The sequence below is a fragment of the Ictalurus furcatus genome, chromosome 26 (assembly GCF_023375685.1).
Source record: "Ictalurus furcatus strain D&B chromosome 26, Billie_1.0, whole genome shotgun sequence".
In the NCBI taxonomy this organism is placed as follows: Eukaryota; Metazoa; Chordata; class Actinopteri; order Siluriformes; family Ictaluridae; genus Ictalurus; species Ictalurus furcatus.
This window is the reverse complement of record NC_071280.1, coordinates 1,179,839-1,197,667: the sequence shown is the minus strand read 5'-3', so window position 1 is coordinate 1,197,667 and position 17,829 is coordinate 1,179,839. Positions and strand designations below refer to the sequence as shown.

General features: G+C 38.5%; 2 protein-coding genes across 3 annotated transcripts; both read right to left on the bottom strand.

The window, feature by feature from the left end:
* Window positions 1-1,592: 1,592 nt before the first annotated feature.
* On the bottom strand, window positions 1,593-14,104 carry LOC128602050 (interferon-induced protein 44-like). Its single transcript, XM_053615578.1, has 10 exons — window positions 13,191-14,104; window positions 12,944-13,008; window positions 12,753-12,806; window positions 6,414-6,467; window positions 5,927-5,960; window positions 4,506-4,704; window positions 3,996-4,145; window positions 3,607-3,778; window positions 2,681-2,781; window positions 1,593-1,977 (listed from the first exon to the last, which is right to left on the bottom strand). Exons 2-10 carry the CDS (start codon window positions 12,981-12,983, stop codon window positions 1,795-1,797), a joined length of 987 nt encoding a protein of 328 aa, XP_053471553.1. The 5' UTR covers window positions 12,984-13,008; window positions 13,191-14,104; the 3' UTR covers window positions 1,593-1,794.
* Window positions 14,105-14,248: 144 nt separating this feature from the next.
* On the bottom strand, window positions 14,249-16,270 carry LOC128602053 (interferon-induced protein 44-like). Of its 2 annotated transcripts, XM_053615582.1 has the most exons (3): window positions 16,146-16,270; window positions 15,773-15,944; window positions 14,464-15,123 (listed from the first exon to the last, which is right to left on the bottom strand). In XM_053615582.1, the coding sequence occupies exons 1-3, from the start codon at window positions 16,230-16,232 to the stop codon at window positions 15,107-15,109; spliced, it is 276 nt and encodes a 91-aa protein (XP_053471557.1). In that variant the 5' UTR covers window positions 16,233-16,270; the 3' UTR covers window positions 14,464-15,106. The 2 variants fall into 2 exon arrangements, 1 of the variants encoding a protein (XP_053471557.1); XR_008384792.1 differs by lacking the exons at window positions 15,773-15,944; window positions 16,146-16,270 and adding an exon at window positions 15,343-15,758 and having other exon boundaries at window positions 14,249-15,123.
* Window positions 16,271-17,829: the final 1,559 nt, after the last annotated feature.

The window sequence follows — 17,829 nt, the reverse complement described above, 5'->3', positions numbered from 1 at the left end:
CGATGCTTCCTGGGATAGACTCCAGGTTCCCTGTGATCCTGAAAACTAGTAAGCGGTAGAAGATGGATGGATGGATGGATATTTCACGTAATCATTAAATGTATTCACAAATACACAACATGATTCACATAAACACATCTAATACAAAACATTTTAATATGTTTTGCTGCAGCAGGTAATCAAGGTCAGTGAGCATGATAAGTTTCTTGGCATCACTTAGCAGCTATTAACAGTCAATACCTTTTTTATGTTAGTAAGACAAAAATAAAGCACATTGTCATGTTACCCATGTCACTGTCTTCATATCAGTCTTCAGTCAAAATCACACTGACTGTTAAAAAGTGCTGACCCTGGAGATTCCTTGCTTAAAGAAAACTTTGTCATGTGAACATTTTAATATTTTTGACAACTGAGGTATAAAATACCAAAACTCTATACAAAACCAGGGTCAGGTAACTTACCTCTGGTAGGATATCTTTGCACCTTGCCTGAGGGGTGTTTTCACCGGAAGCAGTACGCCATCCGGGTATTTCTTTCCTACTGTTTGTTACTATAGAAAAGGTGAATTATTAGAATGAGCATATTAATATAAACCTGTGATTTATCTACTAACGCTACTGCAAGAGCTCCTGGTATAGAAAATGAATTAATACCTTCTGACCAATCGGAAACAAGCATTCAGTACCACTGTGGTGTAAATACTATTAACATTAAATTCTACAAACTGAATTGTTGATCATGGTACATCTCGTAGTAATTTTTTTAAAATTGCAAATAGTTTTTTTTATATATATCTAAAAGTTTATTTGCTGTATTTTTGCAAGAGAAATGTGAAATAAATCAGTAATTAATACTTGGCTAATTGTAAACTACTCCAATAACATAAGGGATAGTTCACCATGGCACTGGCCCACCACCAGAGGGAAACAGAGAGCTGCTCCTCAGTGATTAGTGAAAACCAGCTCCACCTGTGACTCCCCTATTTAAGGGCTTCTTATAGGTTGCTTGAACACTTAGTCTTGAGTTCTCCTTGTTGAGTGCTGTATTGAGGAGACACCGGCAATTTGGAACACACTCTTGTGTGTATCTCTACAGTTTCCCCATTTCTCTCAAACTTTCTTGCTGTGTCAGACCAAACTTTGGGGTTTCTCTGGTTTTCTCCAGTTCCTTGCTTTAAAAAAAACAAAAAAACAAATGAACTTTAGTTTACTTATTTCCTTTGTAAGTCGGTCCTCTCTGACCTTTTATTTTCAGTTTACTCCTCGTGAGCGTTTGGCTAGGCCCACTCCATGGTCTGTTTGTGCAGGGTTGGTAGTTCACTGCGCTGCATGTTGGTCTCTCCATCCTCCAGCCTCAGGTTCAAGCCCAGTGTGGTGTAACCCTTTGTTTCCCCCTCTTTGGAGGTGTTCTTCCTTAAGTTTATTTCCCGAGGCCTAGCCCTAATTACTGAGAGAGTAGTTAGTCAGTGTTCCTTGGTAGTTAATGAAAAGAGGATTCGTTCTTTGGATGTTTTAGTCCTGCATATTTATGTATGAACGAACACTTTTTTTCAGTTGATTTATATTTATTAATTTAATAGCATAGAAGTTACTTAAGTCCAAAGTGCAGTAGGCAATACTTTGGTGACAATTCCAGTAATCAAACACAAACCAGAAGAAAGAGATTTATAATAATAATAATATCTACATTACACATGTTACAGACTAGCTATGACACAATGTTTCATGCTGTTTTATTCTTTTCACAAGCCGGACACTGCACTAGTGTAGTGTAGGAGTGGAAAAAAAAAAGCCTTCACTCAGAGTTCTCACTAGGGTTTTGGTTTTCCAGAGCATCACTGGCGAGATGCACAATCTGCTCGAGTGCCTTGAGGATCAGAACATCCATGTCATCGTTCGTATCCACCTCCTCATGGTAGTTCTTCACAGGGAAGATGTGGCTCAGTGGAATACCCAGCAGATTACTACACTCCTGCATCTAAATAAATAGATGTATCAAACCATTTATTTAACTGATGAATTAATAAGTTTACCACTATGCACCAGAAACACTATTTAAAAAAAAAGAAAGAAAGAAAACACCAGGGCTGTTAGGAAAAAAGAAATCATTTTCATTCACAAACCATAAAAATAGCAGGTTGCAGACCAGAACTTTAACACCTCAACCAGATGCCCTGTGGAACTTTCTGTTGTGTTTTGCTGTTTATAGTTGATGGGATATAATACAATAATAGTTTATTATTAGATTTACTTTTGTTTTGTTTTGTTTTTTGTTTTTTTGTTTTTTTTTGGGGGGGGGGATTGTAAATTTCAAGAAATATCAGAAAATTCAACTGGACCTGCTATCAGAACCTACTACAAAGCTGAGAAACAGTGCTGCTGCGAGACAAACTGGGGTCCCTTAATACCTTTATGATTTCCAGGAAGGTTTCATTTTAAAATGATTGAGCATGTTTATTTAGGAATGACCAAAAAAAAAAACCCATTTGCAATATACAAGGTAATATTCTTAAAATTGATTACATATGATAAAAAATCTATTTGATAAAAAGAGCCAAACACAGTAAATAAAGGTGCCTTCTAATCATATCAGTATTTACATTCATTGAGAACATATCTGTTCAATCCCAATATTGTAATCAGTTACAATCCTAATATACACCATTTAATTACACAATTACCTTTACTTTGATCTTCTTGCTGGTGTACACCTTTCTTAGGTCATCTTTAACCAGTGGACAGGCTTCATCCACTTTTGTCACGATGATAACTTGAGGCAAATCTGTACAATAGGATGAACAGTTTATTATCTTCAATAAGACTAAAACAGGAATTCTAATATGATATGAAAGGACTAAAACACTCGGGGAGCATGCTATTATAGGGAAATTATCAGTGACTGGGTGGTGTGATAAAGTTACTGCAAATGTTTCCACCCCAAAGATGATTTTCCTATAACAGCACGTCCTGCAGTGTTTAATTCTTATTACAGTCATTTATCACTGATTACAATTTTTATTAATTAAAGTTTTATTAATTAGATGCATTCAGTGTTGTGGAACATCCATGATAGAAGTTATCTTCTGTTATCGCTTCTGCTCTCACAGCTATAAACAGTTTCTCTTACGAGCCTCTCTCTTTATTTTCTCCCCTGATGTTAATAAGATAAAAATCACAGCTTGTCGTGTTACTGAGAAACCACTAATCATAATCTCCTCTGTCCTGAAGATCAGAAAACTCTGTTGCAGCTTTACCTCTGACTGTTACAAAGTGTTGAAACTGGAGACTCCTTCCATAGAACAAATAAAAGTCCCTGTGTGAGTTGTTACTATAGAAACTATTAGAATGAACGGATTAATCTAAACTTGTGATTTGTTTTGCAGTCAGAACTACAGTCAGGGCTGCTGTTATAGAAAAACAATCAACACCTTCGGACCAAATCAAACACAATGGTATGTTTTTGGGGAATAATTGTGCCAATATATATATATATATATATATATATATATATATATATATATATATATATATATATATATATATATATATATATATATATATATAAAAACATTTCGAGATGATTCTAAACTATAATAACAGTACTTACTATACTCTGAAGCCACCTCACGGATCCGTTTCATCTTTTGAATAAGCTTTTGGTTCATGAGTGACACTTTGTTTGCAGCTATAACATTGACCAGGCAGAAGGTTTGATCAGAAGCTTTGGGATTTGTTTTGTAGTTGGAGTCCTTCTCAGACACAGGAGTAGCAGGATTAAACTGCAAATTGGCGAAAGAATAAATATTACAGATGTTTTACTGTGCAAAAATCAGTGTAGGTAAGTTACTACAGAACTACAGCTGTACAACGATATTCAAACACTATTTGAACAATATTCTAATATATAACCTCATACATACTGTATTAACATTATATAGCATAACATTTTTAAAAGTAATTTTGTGTCATATTGTGAGAGTAAAATGTTCCCCTCACTTTATATCCTTCCTCAAGAAACCCCTTTAAGGCTGTGATGATGTCCTGTACATGTGCGCCTTGTCCATCGGCAGATTCAAGTCCCATGATGTCATTGAACACAAAAGGTAAATGGGAGCCGTCCTTCCCCTTGATATGATGGGTTTTGTACTGTAAGAAAAAGACACAGATTGTATATGATTCTGACTCAGGATCAAATTCCATATTAAACACAATATTGAACTGTACAGTGCTGTGCCTCGTTAAGAGCTGAGGTCCACACACTATGGCTTTTAGGGTGTTTTAAAAAACAAACATTTTAAAGGCATGTCATTGGACCACTCCAATGTTCGGCTGAAGCGAGCCATAGACCGACTTTTTCAAGAGGACCAGGGATTGTATCTCTGAACCAGTCCTGAGCTTGAAAACTTTTGTCTGGAAGTGTGAAAATGACCTTAGTTTAAATCAAACTGGTTTATCTGTCTGCATTAAGAAATCAGACCAGTGAATATGTTGAGAAGTTGTACTTACAATTTTTGTGAAACTGGTTCCAGATGTTGTATCAACAAGAGCCCCACAGGTGATTCGCTCTTGGAAAGCATTATTGACTGAATTTATAAAGCTGGACTTTCCCGCTCCAACTTCACCAACAACCAGAATCCTGACAAACTTAACATCAGAACTGCAGAGCTTAAAGTTCCTCAGTTTCTCTCCTAAACTGTCTTTGTTCCTATCAAAAACACAAAACATCACAGAAGGATCGGTAACATCCTGCCACTTAATTTCCTGGCAGTTAGAGGGCACACCCCTCTTCATCTCCCTCCACTGGCTTCTTGTAGCTGCCCGTATCAAATTCAAGGCCTTGATGCTCACGTACAAGACGTTGTCTGGAACAGCATCCTCGTACCTCAACTCTCTGCTGAAGGCTTACATTCCCTCACACAATCTGCGATTCAATTCAATTTTATTTGTATAGCGCTTTTTACAATAGACATTGTCTCAAAGCAGCTATACAGAAGTATCAACACGGTATACAGATATTAAAGGTGTGAATTTATCCCAACTGAGCAAGCCACTGAGTGGCGACGGTGGCAAGGAAAAACTCCCGAAGATGTTTTAAGAGGAAGAAACCTTGAGAGGAACCCGACTCAGAAGGGAACCCATCCTCATCTGGGTAACAACAGATAGTGTGAAAAAGTTCATTATGGATTTATATGAAGTCTGTATGGCCTTAGGAGCAGCCGTAGTCACAGCAGTCTGGAATTAGAGAAGACTTGAGCTCCATCCAGAGGCAGAAAGGATCTGGATCTCTAGTATCTCCATAAATTCGTGTGGGGCTCGGCAAAAGGAGAGAGGGAGAAAAAAAATCAATCAATCCACGACGATCAATCCACGACCGACACTTAGTAGTACCTACTCAGCATGGCTCAAGGTCCCTTTCAAGAACATTCAAACTAACTGTTCCTCAGTGGTGGAATGAACTCCCTACTCCAATCCAGACCGAAGAATCTCTCACCATCTGCAAAAAACAGCTAAAGACCCACCTCTTCCGTGAACACAACCAACCCATTCTTAAAAAATAAAATAAAAAAATTTACTCTGGAACTTGCAACTCTACTCTGCGCACTTTCCTTCTTCTGGAACTCAATTAACGGATCTTTTATGGTAGCACTACTTGTATTGTTCTCTGCTTGATACATCACTTTGCTTGTATTATCTCATTTGTAAGTCACCTTGGATAAAAGTGTCTGCTAAATGAATAAATGTAAATGTAGTTAGTGATTGAAGAAGAACTTTAATTAAGAAGAAGTCAATAATCGTCAATAATAAAAGAAAATCAGAATATGTCACACTGATACAGTATGTGAGCAGAAATGGACAGTTTTGTCAAAATCTAACAGGTTTTGAGGCTGAAATACGAACATTTCTTTATGGAAGTTAATACAACTCACCCCCAAGGCATTATCCTCCATGGCTTATCAAATTCTTAAAAACAAACAAAAAAATAATGTTACCCTGGTTACAGTTTTGCATTTATATGTGAAATATAGCTAACCTGTAAGTTTCTAAGTCAATGGACATGCAGTGTGTTCAATATATTTCCATGTTTAAAAAAAAAAATGGACCTGATTGCTAGACACATACACTTTTGTCTTTACACAAGGATTTTTACAACAGAGACACTGCAACAAGTTTACTCCTGTTTTTACATTTGTTGTTGTTGTTGTTATAAATGGATAGTTTTTCATCCCAGAAATTCTATTCTATCTAGAAAGCATGAGAAATGCATCAGTCTTAAACCTGTTCCAAATACATTACTTACAAGTAATGTGCAGTTCTGGTGCATACACACAATAATGTATCCAAGTTTTGAAACCCCATTCTGGTTATTATCCAGACTCCACAGTCCATAGGTTACATGGGGAAAACCAAACTTACTGAGTGATGACTTGACTGACTCAACATTGGAACGTGGAGGGCTGGAATTTGTTTCTGATGGTCCAAAAAACAAAAACAAGTTAACAAGGTAACAAGTGTAGACCAGATATCAGAAGACTAAAGGGTATGTAGGAGGTAGTGGATTAAAACAATAACAGTTAATCTTGAACATACATACCATTGTGAAAGCTATTATACTATTAATAACATGGAAATAATTGAAGAGCAGGGAATTAAAATTCCAAACTCACTGATAATCAGTGGATTAACTAGAACAGAGGTAGATGAAGAACTAATTGATGTTTTAAAAAAATATCTTTCTATTGCTAGACAAATTATTATTAGTAAACCCGGTTTACCGTTTCACCAAGATGAAATACTCGCGTTTCAAAGTGGATCAGCACTAAAATCTCTTGAGCCCGAATTACCTTACATTCATCAATTGTCAAGTGATCCTGATGTAACTTATAATGTAAAATCACTGTCGAGCGTCCACTTAAAGCAGGTAGGACGCAGCACCACCCAGAGTTACATTGATGAATTGAAGAAAGTTGCAAAACTTAGTGGTAAAGACTTTGAAGTAGTGTTCAAGGAGATGCTCACTCAGATGAGTGAGGCTGTCACTCCTACTGAGTCCGAAGATGATGCTGGTTTACCTGAGGTGTTGTCGGAGCCATCATCAGAGGTTACATCCATGACACCTGCATCAGCTCATAGAACATCTTATGTTGAGACCCAACTACCACAAACATCTTCGAATGTGAACGAAACTACTGTACTCACCACACATGTACTTACCCCGCCTGAAGTGGAGAAACTCCTCAGTTAAGTGCACCTATGAGGCTCATAGCATTTTCAGGAAAATGTCCTTGACTCAATAGTGAAGCAGACTATGACACATGGCGGTCTAACGTTGGACTGATTCTAAAAGACCCAGCAGTGTCTGACCTACACAGATCTAGAAGGATACTTGTTAGCCTCCTGCCACCAGCAGCCGATGTAATCAAGCATATAAGTCCTGAAACTCCACCTTCAACTTACATTCAGCTGTTAGATTCAGCTTTTGGCACCGTTGAGTACAGAGACAAACCTTTCGCCAAGTTCATGAGTACCTCACGAGACTCAGGTGAGAAACCATCGGCCTACTTGTACAGACTACAAGTAGCTTTCAGCATGACAATAAAATGAGGTGGTATTAATCCTGAGAAAGCAAACCAACACCTTCTCAAGCAATTTTTTCAGAGGTTGTTGGGATAACCTGATTGCAGACCTATAGTTAGAACAGAAAAAAAAATCAATCCTCCATCCTTTGCTGAGCTACTGCTACTCCTTCGTACTGAAGAAGACAAGTACAATGCAAAAGCTACCCACATGAAGCAACTTTTAGGTGCTTCCAAACAACATGTGCTCTCACACACACAAAGTGCGTGGATGGCCAGTGAAAAGGAATCAGATGTAGTGTCTCTTACCACTGAAACACAAAAACTGAAGAAGCAGATCTCCGAGCTTCAGAGTCAACTGACAGCTCTGACTGCTAAGTGCCAGAAGTGAAAGAGAGAATTCCAGAAGGAAACAAATGAAACCACACCAGTACAAGAGCAACAAAAGCCAAGAAATGTTGTTTCTCAACCTCGAACAACCACCAGCAAAACACAAACAGGCAAACCTAAACCCTGGTATTGTTTTAGTTGCGGTGAGGATGGTCACATTCCATCCACTTGTGATAATGAACCAAACTCTGTACTCGTTGCCACCAAGTGCAAGCAGTTAAAAGATAAACAACGCCTGTGGGAAACCCAAAATAGTCACTCATCTGCAGCTTTAAACTAGAACCAGTTCCTGTCGTGGGACAGACGGGGACTGAAGCGAATTTGAAATGTCCCAAACTGAAATATGTCTCATTAAAGTGTCAAAAGGCTGAAAAACGAACAAGACTACCTAAAGGGTTAACAGGTACAAAATGTACTGCACAAGTCAATATAGAAGGTAAACCATGTAGCTGTTTATTAGACACTGGTTCACAGGTCACTACAGTTTCCCGGTCTTTTTATGAGCAACACTTATCAGAACAGCCTATTCATTCCCTTGACGATTAACTAGAAGACAAAGGTGCAAAGGGTCAATATGTGCCTTACGAGGGCTACATTGAAATCAATGTTACCTTCCCAGAAGAGTTTTTTGAGAACGATATTGAAGTGCCAACTCTTGCACTGGTTGTGTCAGATGTTAAGGTACACACAGAATCCCTAGTTTTAATAGGAACAAATACTCTTGATGTGCTCTATGAGCAGTACACAAAGTCTAAATCCTCTAACCATCAGCCTTCTCCTTTTGGTTACAGGGCAGTTTTAAAAACCTTAGAACTACAACAAAAACAAACCACTGATGGTCATCTTGGGTTGGTGAGATCTCAAAGCAGAGAACATGCGGTTATTCCTGCAGGGTAATCAGTAGTGTTAGAAGGGTCAGTTACCTCACATGGGCTTCATTCAGATAAATGGGTTGTAGTGCATCATCCAGCTACATCATACTTACCTGGGGGGATAGTAGTTAAAAGCTGTCTATTTACATTACCAACACATCAGCCCTGCCATCTACCAGTTGTGCTTACAAATGAGACTGAGCATAGTGTGACAATACCACCCAAATGTGTAATTGCTGAATTATATGCTGTACAAAGCGTACATTCAAAAGAACCGTGTATCAAGTTCTGGTTCAACAATAAGTGAACACTTACCTGATCGAGAGTCAAAACCTGTTTTCAACTTTAGTGATTCTCCACTACCCCAAGTGTGGAAGGAACACATCACAGAAAAGCTTGAGAGCATGCCAGAGGTCTTTGCTCAACATGAATTAGATTTCGGATACACTCAAAAAGTGAAACATTGCATCAACCTGAGCGATGACACTCAGTTTAAACACAGAACTCGACCGATACATCCCAAAGACCTAGATGCTGTTCGAAAACATCTCCAAGAGCTCCTGGAGAGTGGAGTAATCAGAGAGTCAGAATCTTCTTTTTCTTCACCCATAGTGGTTGTAAGAAAGAAAAATGGCGATGTCTGGCTATGCATCGACTACCAGAAGTCGAATCTCCAGATGGTGAAAGATGCATATGCCTTACCAAATCTTAGTGACATTTTCAGCTTTAAGTGTTTCAAAATGGTTTTCTGTGCTAGATCTTAAATCTGGTTATTATCAGATTGAATTCGAAGAAGCAGACAAGCCTAAAACTGCATTCACATGTCCCTTGGGGTTTTGGCAATTTAACCGTATGCCACAAGGAGTGACAAATGCCCCAAGCACATTCCAGAGATTAATGGAGAAGTGTATGGGGCACATTAATCTCAAGGAAGTACTCGTCTTCCTGGATGACTTGATAATATTTTCTGACACATTAGAAGAACACGAGAGCCGCTTGCTACATGTTCTCGATCGTCTCAAGCAGTACGGATCGAAACTTTCACCTGAAAAGTGCAAGTTCTTCCAGAAATCTGTCCGCTATTTGGGACAGGTATTGTCAGAGGATGGTGTAGCAACAGATCCCGAAAAGTTCCCAGCTTTAAAAACCTGGCCAAGTCCAAATAATTCCAAAGAGTTAAGATCATTCCTCGGATTTTCCGGCTATTACCGGAGATTCGTTAAAGACTATTCCCAGATTGTTAAACCACTCAATGATCTGACTGCAGGATACCCACCACTTCACAAAGGTGCCAAAGTGAAAGAGAAAAGCAAGTGCTACTTCCTCTCAAAAGAGCCCTTTAACAACCACTGGACACCCACGTGCCAACAAGCATTTAAATCAATCATCGACAAGCTAACCAATGCTCCTGTCCTGGGCTTTGCTAATCCTAAACTACCATATATTCTGCATCCAGATGCTACTACCACAGGGTTAGGTGCTGCATTATACCAAGAGCAGGGGGGACAGATGCGTGTCATTGAATTTGCTAGCAGAGGATTGTCGCACAGTGAGTCCCGATATCCGGCCCATAAGCTTGAATTTTTAGCACTTAAATGGAGTGTGACAGAAAAGTTTAACGATTACCTGCATGGCAGTCAGTTCATTGTTATAACAGAGAGTAATCCTTTGACCCATCTCCTCACAACAGCTAAACTTGATGCCACTAGCTATAGGTGGTTGGCTGCTCTTTCTACTTTCTCATTTAGTACAGTACAGAGCGGGAAGACAAAATCTAGATGCGGATGGTCTCTCTAGACATCCTCAAACAGAGCTGATAAACGACCACATATCCAAGAAAGAGCATGAGCGCATTGACCGATTTGTGCAACGTCATTTAGTAGATGAGTGTCCTCAATACAGTGATGAAGTGGTCAAAGCTATCTGTGAAAAACATCTTGTCCACCAACACACAAGAGTGTCCAAGCTTAACATTAGTTGAATCTCTTGCACTGTATCCAGATGCTGTACCTGACTGCTTCGAACAAGAAGAGGAGTTTGGCGGATTACCAGTCATACCTCGACTAACAGATACAGACCTAGCTGAAAAGCAAAGAGCCGATCCAGTGCTGAGAGAAGTAATCTACCACATGGAGTTGGAAGAAAAGCCTCCTCCCACAGTGAGATGTGAGCTTCCTGATCTTCCTTTCCTCTTGCAGGAGTGGACATGCCTAGAGTTGAGGAATAGAGTCCTCTACAGGAGGCGACAGGACAAAGAAAACTTCACTTATCAATTAGTCCTGCCAGAAGAGCTTTGAGCTGTTGTTTTAAAAAGTTTACATGACAATCTAGGTCACATGGGTATAGAAAGAACCTTTGATCTAGTAAGGTCCATATTTTACTGGCCAAAGATGGCAGCTGAAGTTGAACGAAAAGTAAAGACATGCAACCGTTGTGTTCCTCGAAAAGCTTTACCTGAAAAAGCCACACCATTGGTAAATATCCAAGTCACCAGACCCTTGCAGCTGGTCTCCATGGACTTCCTCTCTATAGAGCCTGATAGAAGCAACACCAAGGACATTTTAGTGATAACTGATCATTTCAAAATATGCTGTTGCTGTCCCCACACCAAACCAGAAAGCAAGAACTGTCGCAAAGTGTTTGTGGGAAAATTTCTTTGTACATTATGGTATTCCTGAAAGGCTTCATAGTGACCAAGAGCCAGATTTTGAATCTCGCACAATAAAAGAACTCTGAAGTCTCAGGCATTCAGAAGATACAAACTACACCGTACCACCCAAGTGGAAACCCTGTACAACATTTCAATAGAACCTTGCTTAATATGCTCAGTACTTTGGAGGAACAAGACAAAACACACTGGAAAGACTTTGTTAAGCCCCTTGTGCATGCTTACAATTGTACAAGGAATGAGGTCACAGGATTCACCCCGTATGAGCTAATGCCCGGGCGTCAACCTAGGTTGCCTGTTGACTTAGCATTCGGCTTACCTGGGAGGGAAAATCCAGCCAAGCCACATGCCCAGTATGCACATAACTTAAAATCTCACCTGGAGGAAAGCTATGACATAGCTTCACGCAATGCACTTAAGATTGCACAAAAGAACAAGACAAGTTTAGAATTTCGACTTTTCGACCCCAAGCACACCTCCAAGACGACCACTGCCTTGCTAAAGAAGCTGAGGGTGAAGGTGATGGGCTAGCCAAGCATGTCTCCAGACCGAAACCCTATTGAGCATCTGTGGGGCATCCTCAAACGGAAGGTGGAGGAGCACAAGGTCTCTAACATCCATCAGCTCCGTGATGTGGTCATGGAGGAGTGGAAGAGGACTCCAGTGACAACCTGTGAAGCTCTGGTGAACTCCATGCCCGAGAGGGTTAAGGCAGTGCTGGAAAATAATGGTGGCCACACAAAATATCGACACTTTGGGCCCAATTTGTACATTTTCACTTAGGGGTGTACTCACTTTTGTTGCCAGCGGTTTAGACATTAATGTCTGTGTGTGGAGTTATTTTGAGGGGACAGCAAATTTACACTGTTACACAAGCTGTACACTCACTACTTTACATTGTAGCAAAGTGTCATTTCTTCAGTGTTGTCACATGAAAAGATATCAAATATTTACAAAAATGCAAGGGGTGTACTCACTTTTGTGAGATACAGTATATATATATATTTTATCTTAGGCTTAACTTAGAGGGTGCACCCTAGGGTATTATATATGTACTGTACATGTTTAATTTCACTCACTCAAATGTATATAAATCATTCTATATTTACCTTATCAGTTGTGCTGTCACTGTTTCAATCCACTACCTCCTATATACCCTTTAGTCTTCTGATATCTGGTCTACAAATCATCTATATAGTACATATTTAATATATGCTACAATAGGTTACATGGGGAAAACCAAACTTACTGAGTGATGAATTGACTGTCTCAACATTGGAACGTGGAGGGCTGGAATTTGTTTCTGATGGTCCAAAAAACAAAAACAAGTTAACAAGATAACATGGCTTGTGTAATAAAATATTAGGAATTACTTTTTAAAAAAAAAAAATTAAAATAAATCAATAAATAAAAAAGTTTACAAAAACTGGGCTGCCTCACCCTTTGATGAGCCAAACCAAGAGGTAACCCATGATAGCATGTCTCCTTCTTCTTTTCAAATCCTCCTTGTGATGAAGGTATTTCATGTGGTAGAAAATTAAAAGAATTAGGTAATCAGTGAATAGTAACATGCAGTTCCATACCCATTTTTCAGTTGTTTAAAATATCCTTCAGGAAATCAAAACAGAAGGATTAGAATGATACAAGGCTTTAGAAATGTGACATGGAAGAATAGAATTTTACTTACTGGGTGAAGTTGAAAGTTTTCTCTGTCCAAATGTGATTTATTTTCTTTCCCTGACTACCTGAACGTCTCTGCTTGTATCCTGGCAAGCCACCACTGAGCTGTTTTGCCTTCCTCCAGCCAGTGTAGTAAAGAGTACTCCACTGAGCTATGACACACCAAGTTATCACTTGTTTTTACTCTTTGTAACTATAGTAACCATGTCAAGCAACGCCTCAGCAGAGAGTCAGCTCCCAAAAGGCAAACTGAAAGTGAAAATAACATTGATTATACTGTAACGTGTTATAAAATCTGTTTGAGTCATACTGTAAGTAATCTCTCTCTCTCTCTCTCTCTCTCTCTCTCTCTCTCTCTCTCTCTCCTCTACAGGTCCTCCAAATAAACATTAGCAAATTTGTTTCCAAGCCAACAGAACAAGGGTGTCAGTGTCATTATTAGAGCCAGACTCTTCATGGTGTATGCAGGTCATGGGGATTCCAAATTTGTTGCTGTATTAAGAAATCTGAAGTGGGGGGGAAAAAAAGAAAAAAAATTGAAAAATTGCAAAATCCCTTGATAGCTGTAATCCCATCTGGAATCCCCTTCATTGTGTCGTGTCTGTGCCAGAATCAGCTGGAAACTTCATTTCCCAGAACACCTTGCAGCCTACAAACATGGAGTTTGAATGTGTTTCTGTCTACACCATGTTGAACAAGCCAGAGATGTGTTATATAATGTAAGAAGAGAAAGAAACATACACTCTGTATTTAAAGATACCATTTAGGCTCTGAATAACATGACTGCTGAATGAGTGACTTAGTTCTCATACCCATTTTAAGAGATCACTTCTTGTTTAACGGCTGTATGCTTGCTTCCTATGCAAACTGAGCTCGGGTTGCACAGATGAGAGAGTACACAGTATCTCACAAAAGTGAGTACACCCCTCACATGATGTCCTTAATTTGGATTCTGACTAGCAGAAAAACGGTATATTTAATAGTTTAAATTAAACTATGAATTTTTACACTTATAATATTACAAGATAAAATGGCTAGATACAGTATTTGTCGTGTGTGGTGAATAGTTAGATTAAGTTGGAGCCAGCTTAATCTGAAGCTTGTGGGAATAAATCTCCAAAAATGCAATATACATACGTAAACATGTATTTTTGAATGACTAATACGTGGCTGATGAACCATACTGTGTTTACAAAATATTTCAGCATATTTAAGTTGATTTCCTTCTTTAAAATTAATCTTTCATCTGTATGTCCAAGAAACAGGGTTTAAAACAAAACGCACACTTGCAGAAAAATGATAATTAAAAAATAATAAGAGAGACTTAAAGCCAAAGCTCATCTAAAAAATCATAAACAAGCTGAGGGTCACACACACACACACACACACACACACACACACACACACACAAAATCGAAAGAACAAATCACAAACGAATGTGCTAATGTTTCCTCTGGTGTTGCCCTGTATACCAGCGAGGTGAGCGTACCTGCAGATGGTGGGAGAGGGTATTGCAGGAGCCTGGAAGTAAAGCAGCAGCACTTGAACACAACACAAAACACTGATCATAGACACACACACACATTTATCGAGGACAAACATGCATATTTTATTTTAATTTGTAACAGGTTTAACAGGAAATCATGTTTATTTATATTTCAGGACGAGCGCATTTTTCAAATTCAACTAAGCATTTCTAAGGTTACATGATTTACTAAACATATAGTATTGTTCAGCTTTTATTTGGACCAGTCTACAAGCTGAAAGAGGGGCGAGAGTTACAGCTCTCTCACATAATCATTAGCAGAGTTGAGGATTTTCCTCAGGGCCAACAGGACCAGGACGTCAGTGTCATTATTGGTGTCTGACTCTTCATGGTAGTTCTTCACAGGAAAGATGCAGTTCATCGGGATTCCCACTCCGTCACGGCATTCGTACATCTGAATGGGGGGGGGGGGGGGGATAAAGAAGAGAAAGGAAAAAAGGATTATATTTTATCATTTAAGCCTTGAGGTCTGTAGCGAAACTCTGCGCATAGGTACAACGTGAAAACTGGGTAATGATGATCAACGTTTTGGATGAAACAGTTACCGCCCAAGGGGATTCAACATTTAAAAAACCCACTTATGTAATAAAGCAGGAAGTATTATATGACCAACCTTTTCCTTAATTTTCTTGCTGAAGTAGACTTTTCTCAAGTTTTGCTCAACCAGTGGACAGCACTCATCAATATGTGTCAAGATCAGCACTTGAGGGATACCTGTCATGCAGAGAATGATTTTCTTACAGCTACCAAGGATTAATGCTGAATATTATATTCTTGATTATACAAACCAACGAGGAGACATTGGGTGACTCCTGCATGTTTTTATTTTGCTTGGTCACATAGGCTCATACAAACTTTAAAGTAAATTTCATTAGGTTTTCCCCTTCACTTTGATTTTTACCTTAAAAACTGAGATCTTATATTTACATTAGATTTATCTTTACGTCTTGTTTATGAAAAACTATTCTTTGCTTGCCTCATGTAAAAGACAATGGATAGTAATGATTAATAGTAAAGCTGAGAGTTTTACTCGTGTTACTCACCAAGGGCACTGGCCTTTTCCCTGACATCCTTAATGCTCTTGATGACAGAATCATACATGACAGGGAGGGTTTGTGCTGACATAACGCTCACCAGACAGTGAACTTTATCATTCAGAGTGGGGGCGTTATTGTACCATGGATTACCATCTCGTAAAGGAGACACAGGATTAAACTGAAAAATACACAATTATTTTTTATTACACAATATTCTTTGACAGTCATGAATATACTTGGACAGGCAGGAATAAATAATATAGGTAGGAATTTATATTGGGCATGCAGGAATATACTTGGAAAGGCAGAAATATATTTGGACAGGCAGGAAGTGTGTATGTGTGAAATGTCTATTTGTATTAAATAACATTAACCATACCGTATAGTTCTCTCTCACGTGGCCCTGCATAGCAGTAATGATGTCATCAGTGTGGATTCCAGATGTCCCCGTATCTTGAAGCCCCATGATATCGTTGAAGATAAATTTTAAGGCGCTGTCATTTTTATCCCAGATTCTTTAGCGTTTGTACTGCAAAGACAAAACCAATACAATATTTTAACACAATTTTCTCTCAGTCTCGATTATAACCTTATCTACCTTTAATTTATTATATGTTATATAAATGTAATGCATTTATTAATATATTATCCATACCATAGGTACACGTGAAGAAAATTCACTATGATAAACTGATGACAAATTTAGTTCTGAAAACTAAACTGAATCGTCTATAACTGAAAACCAAATTTACTTGTTTCGTATGACTCTTGCTTGCACTCGCTGCTTCTCCGGCTCTGTCCGTTACACGGTGTTGAAAGACACTGTTAGCTGAGTTGATGAAGGTGGATTTTCCAGCACCAACCGCTCCGTGAACAAGGATTCTGAGATCTGTGATCTCTGTATGACGGATCGTAAATTCTCTCAGATCTGCCTCAAGTTGATCTCTCCCACTAGCAAAAGAAAGAAATAATACATTTATGAAAATAGGAACTTAGCATGACGTTGCAAGGCCATATACTAATAGCTATATTTCTGATTAAGTTCCTGCTCTACCACAATGGATTAAAATATTTGCTACTTAACAAGGGTAATATGTGTAAACTGTAAATTAATGCAGTAAACAATTATTAGTGTTACTTACTCCCAGTTTACACGCCTCCATTCTCTGTCAAATTCTATATAGCAGTAAAAAACAATGAATAATATTTAGTCTCATAAATTCATTAATTAGGCTGTAGCCAGTCGTTATCCTCTCCTGATATTATCATGATGTTTGTACCCTCAACAAAAAGACAGAAACTTTTTTATTAAGCTTTAAACTGTGGTGTTTTCTTGTTGCACATAAAGATATTATTTGCTAGCATCTTTATTTGATAAAATGTTTAAATGCAGACAGTGGTGTGCTAGGACTAGAGTTATCTAATAGTAGAGTTATGTCAACAGTGTACTGAACCTGAGTATTGAGTGTTCATTCACAGGCAACTGTAAATGAAAAGATATGCAGACACACCCTGATATTTAATCTGCTTGTCCTGGGTACTAGGATATTGATTTGAGGTGGACAAATAGCCTGGTGCCTGGACAAGCAGATTATGTATCTGTAGAATACATAGAAAGTAGAAAGATATCTACATATCTTTTTAAGTCTTGATAATATGAGCAATAAGCTATATCACAATATGTCAAAACACAAGTACTGGGCTTCTAGAAACTGGGCTGACTCACCATTGGAAGGTGGGCTGGAATTTGATCTTGAGAAGCCAAACCAAGACCAAATCCACGATGGCATGTCTCTTTCTGTCAAAATCCTCCTTGTGATGAAGATATTTCATGTGGTAGAAAATTAAAAGAAATAGGTCATCAGTGAACTGTATGATTATATGCAATATAGATTGCCCTTTCAAATAATACTTTACTTCACTATATTCTAAAATACTGTACATGATTGGTTTTGAAAGTTTGAAGCATGTGTGTGTGTGTGTGTGTGTGTGTGTGTGTGTGTGTGTGTGTGTGTGTGCTCCTGTTAAAGTACAGTAAGTCAGGGCTATATCAAATGTTCATT

Bases quoted from the DNA above. Each gene is read 5' to 3' on its own strand.
- LOC128602053 (XM_053615582.1), bottom strand. From the start codon at position 16,232: ATGGGGCTTCAAGATACGGGGACATCTGGAATCCACACTGATGACATC. The intron at 15,945-16,145 runs GTATGGTTAATG...TGTATTTTTCAG, and splicing joins ACGTGAGAGAGAACTATACG to TTTAATCCTGTGTCTCCTTT.
- LOC128602050 (XM_053615578.1), bottom strand. From the start codon at position 12,983: ATGCTATCATGGGTTACCTCTTGGTTTGGCTCATCAAAGG. The intron at 4,705-5,926 runs GTGAGTTGTATT...TGTTTTTGATAG, and splicing joins TGGAGGATAATGCCTTGGGG to GAACAAAGACAGTTTAGGAG. The intron at 4,146-4,505 runs GTAAGTACAACT...TTTTTCTTACAG, and splicing joins GAACCAGTTTCACAAAAATT to TACAAAACCCATCATATCAA.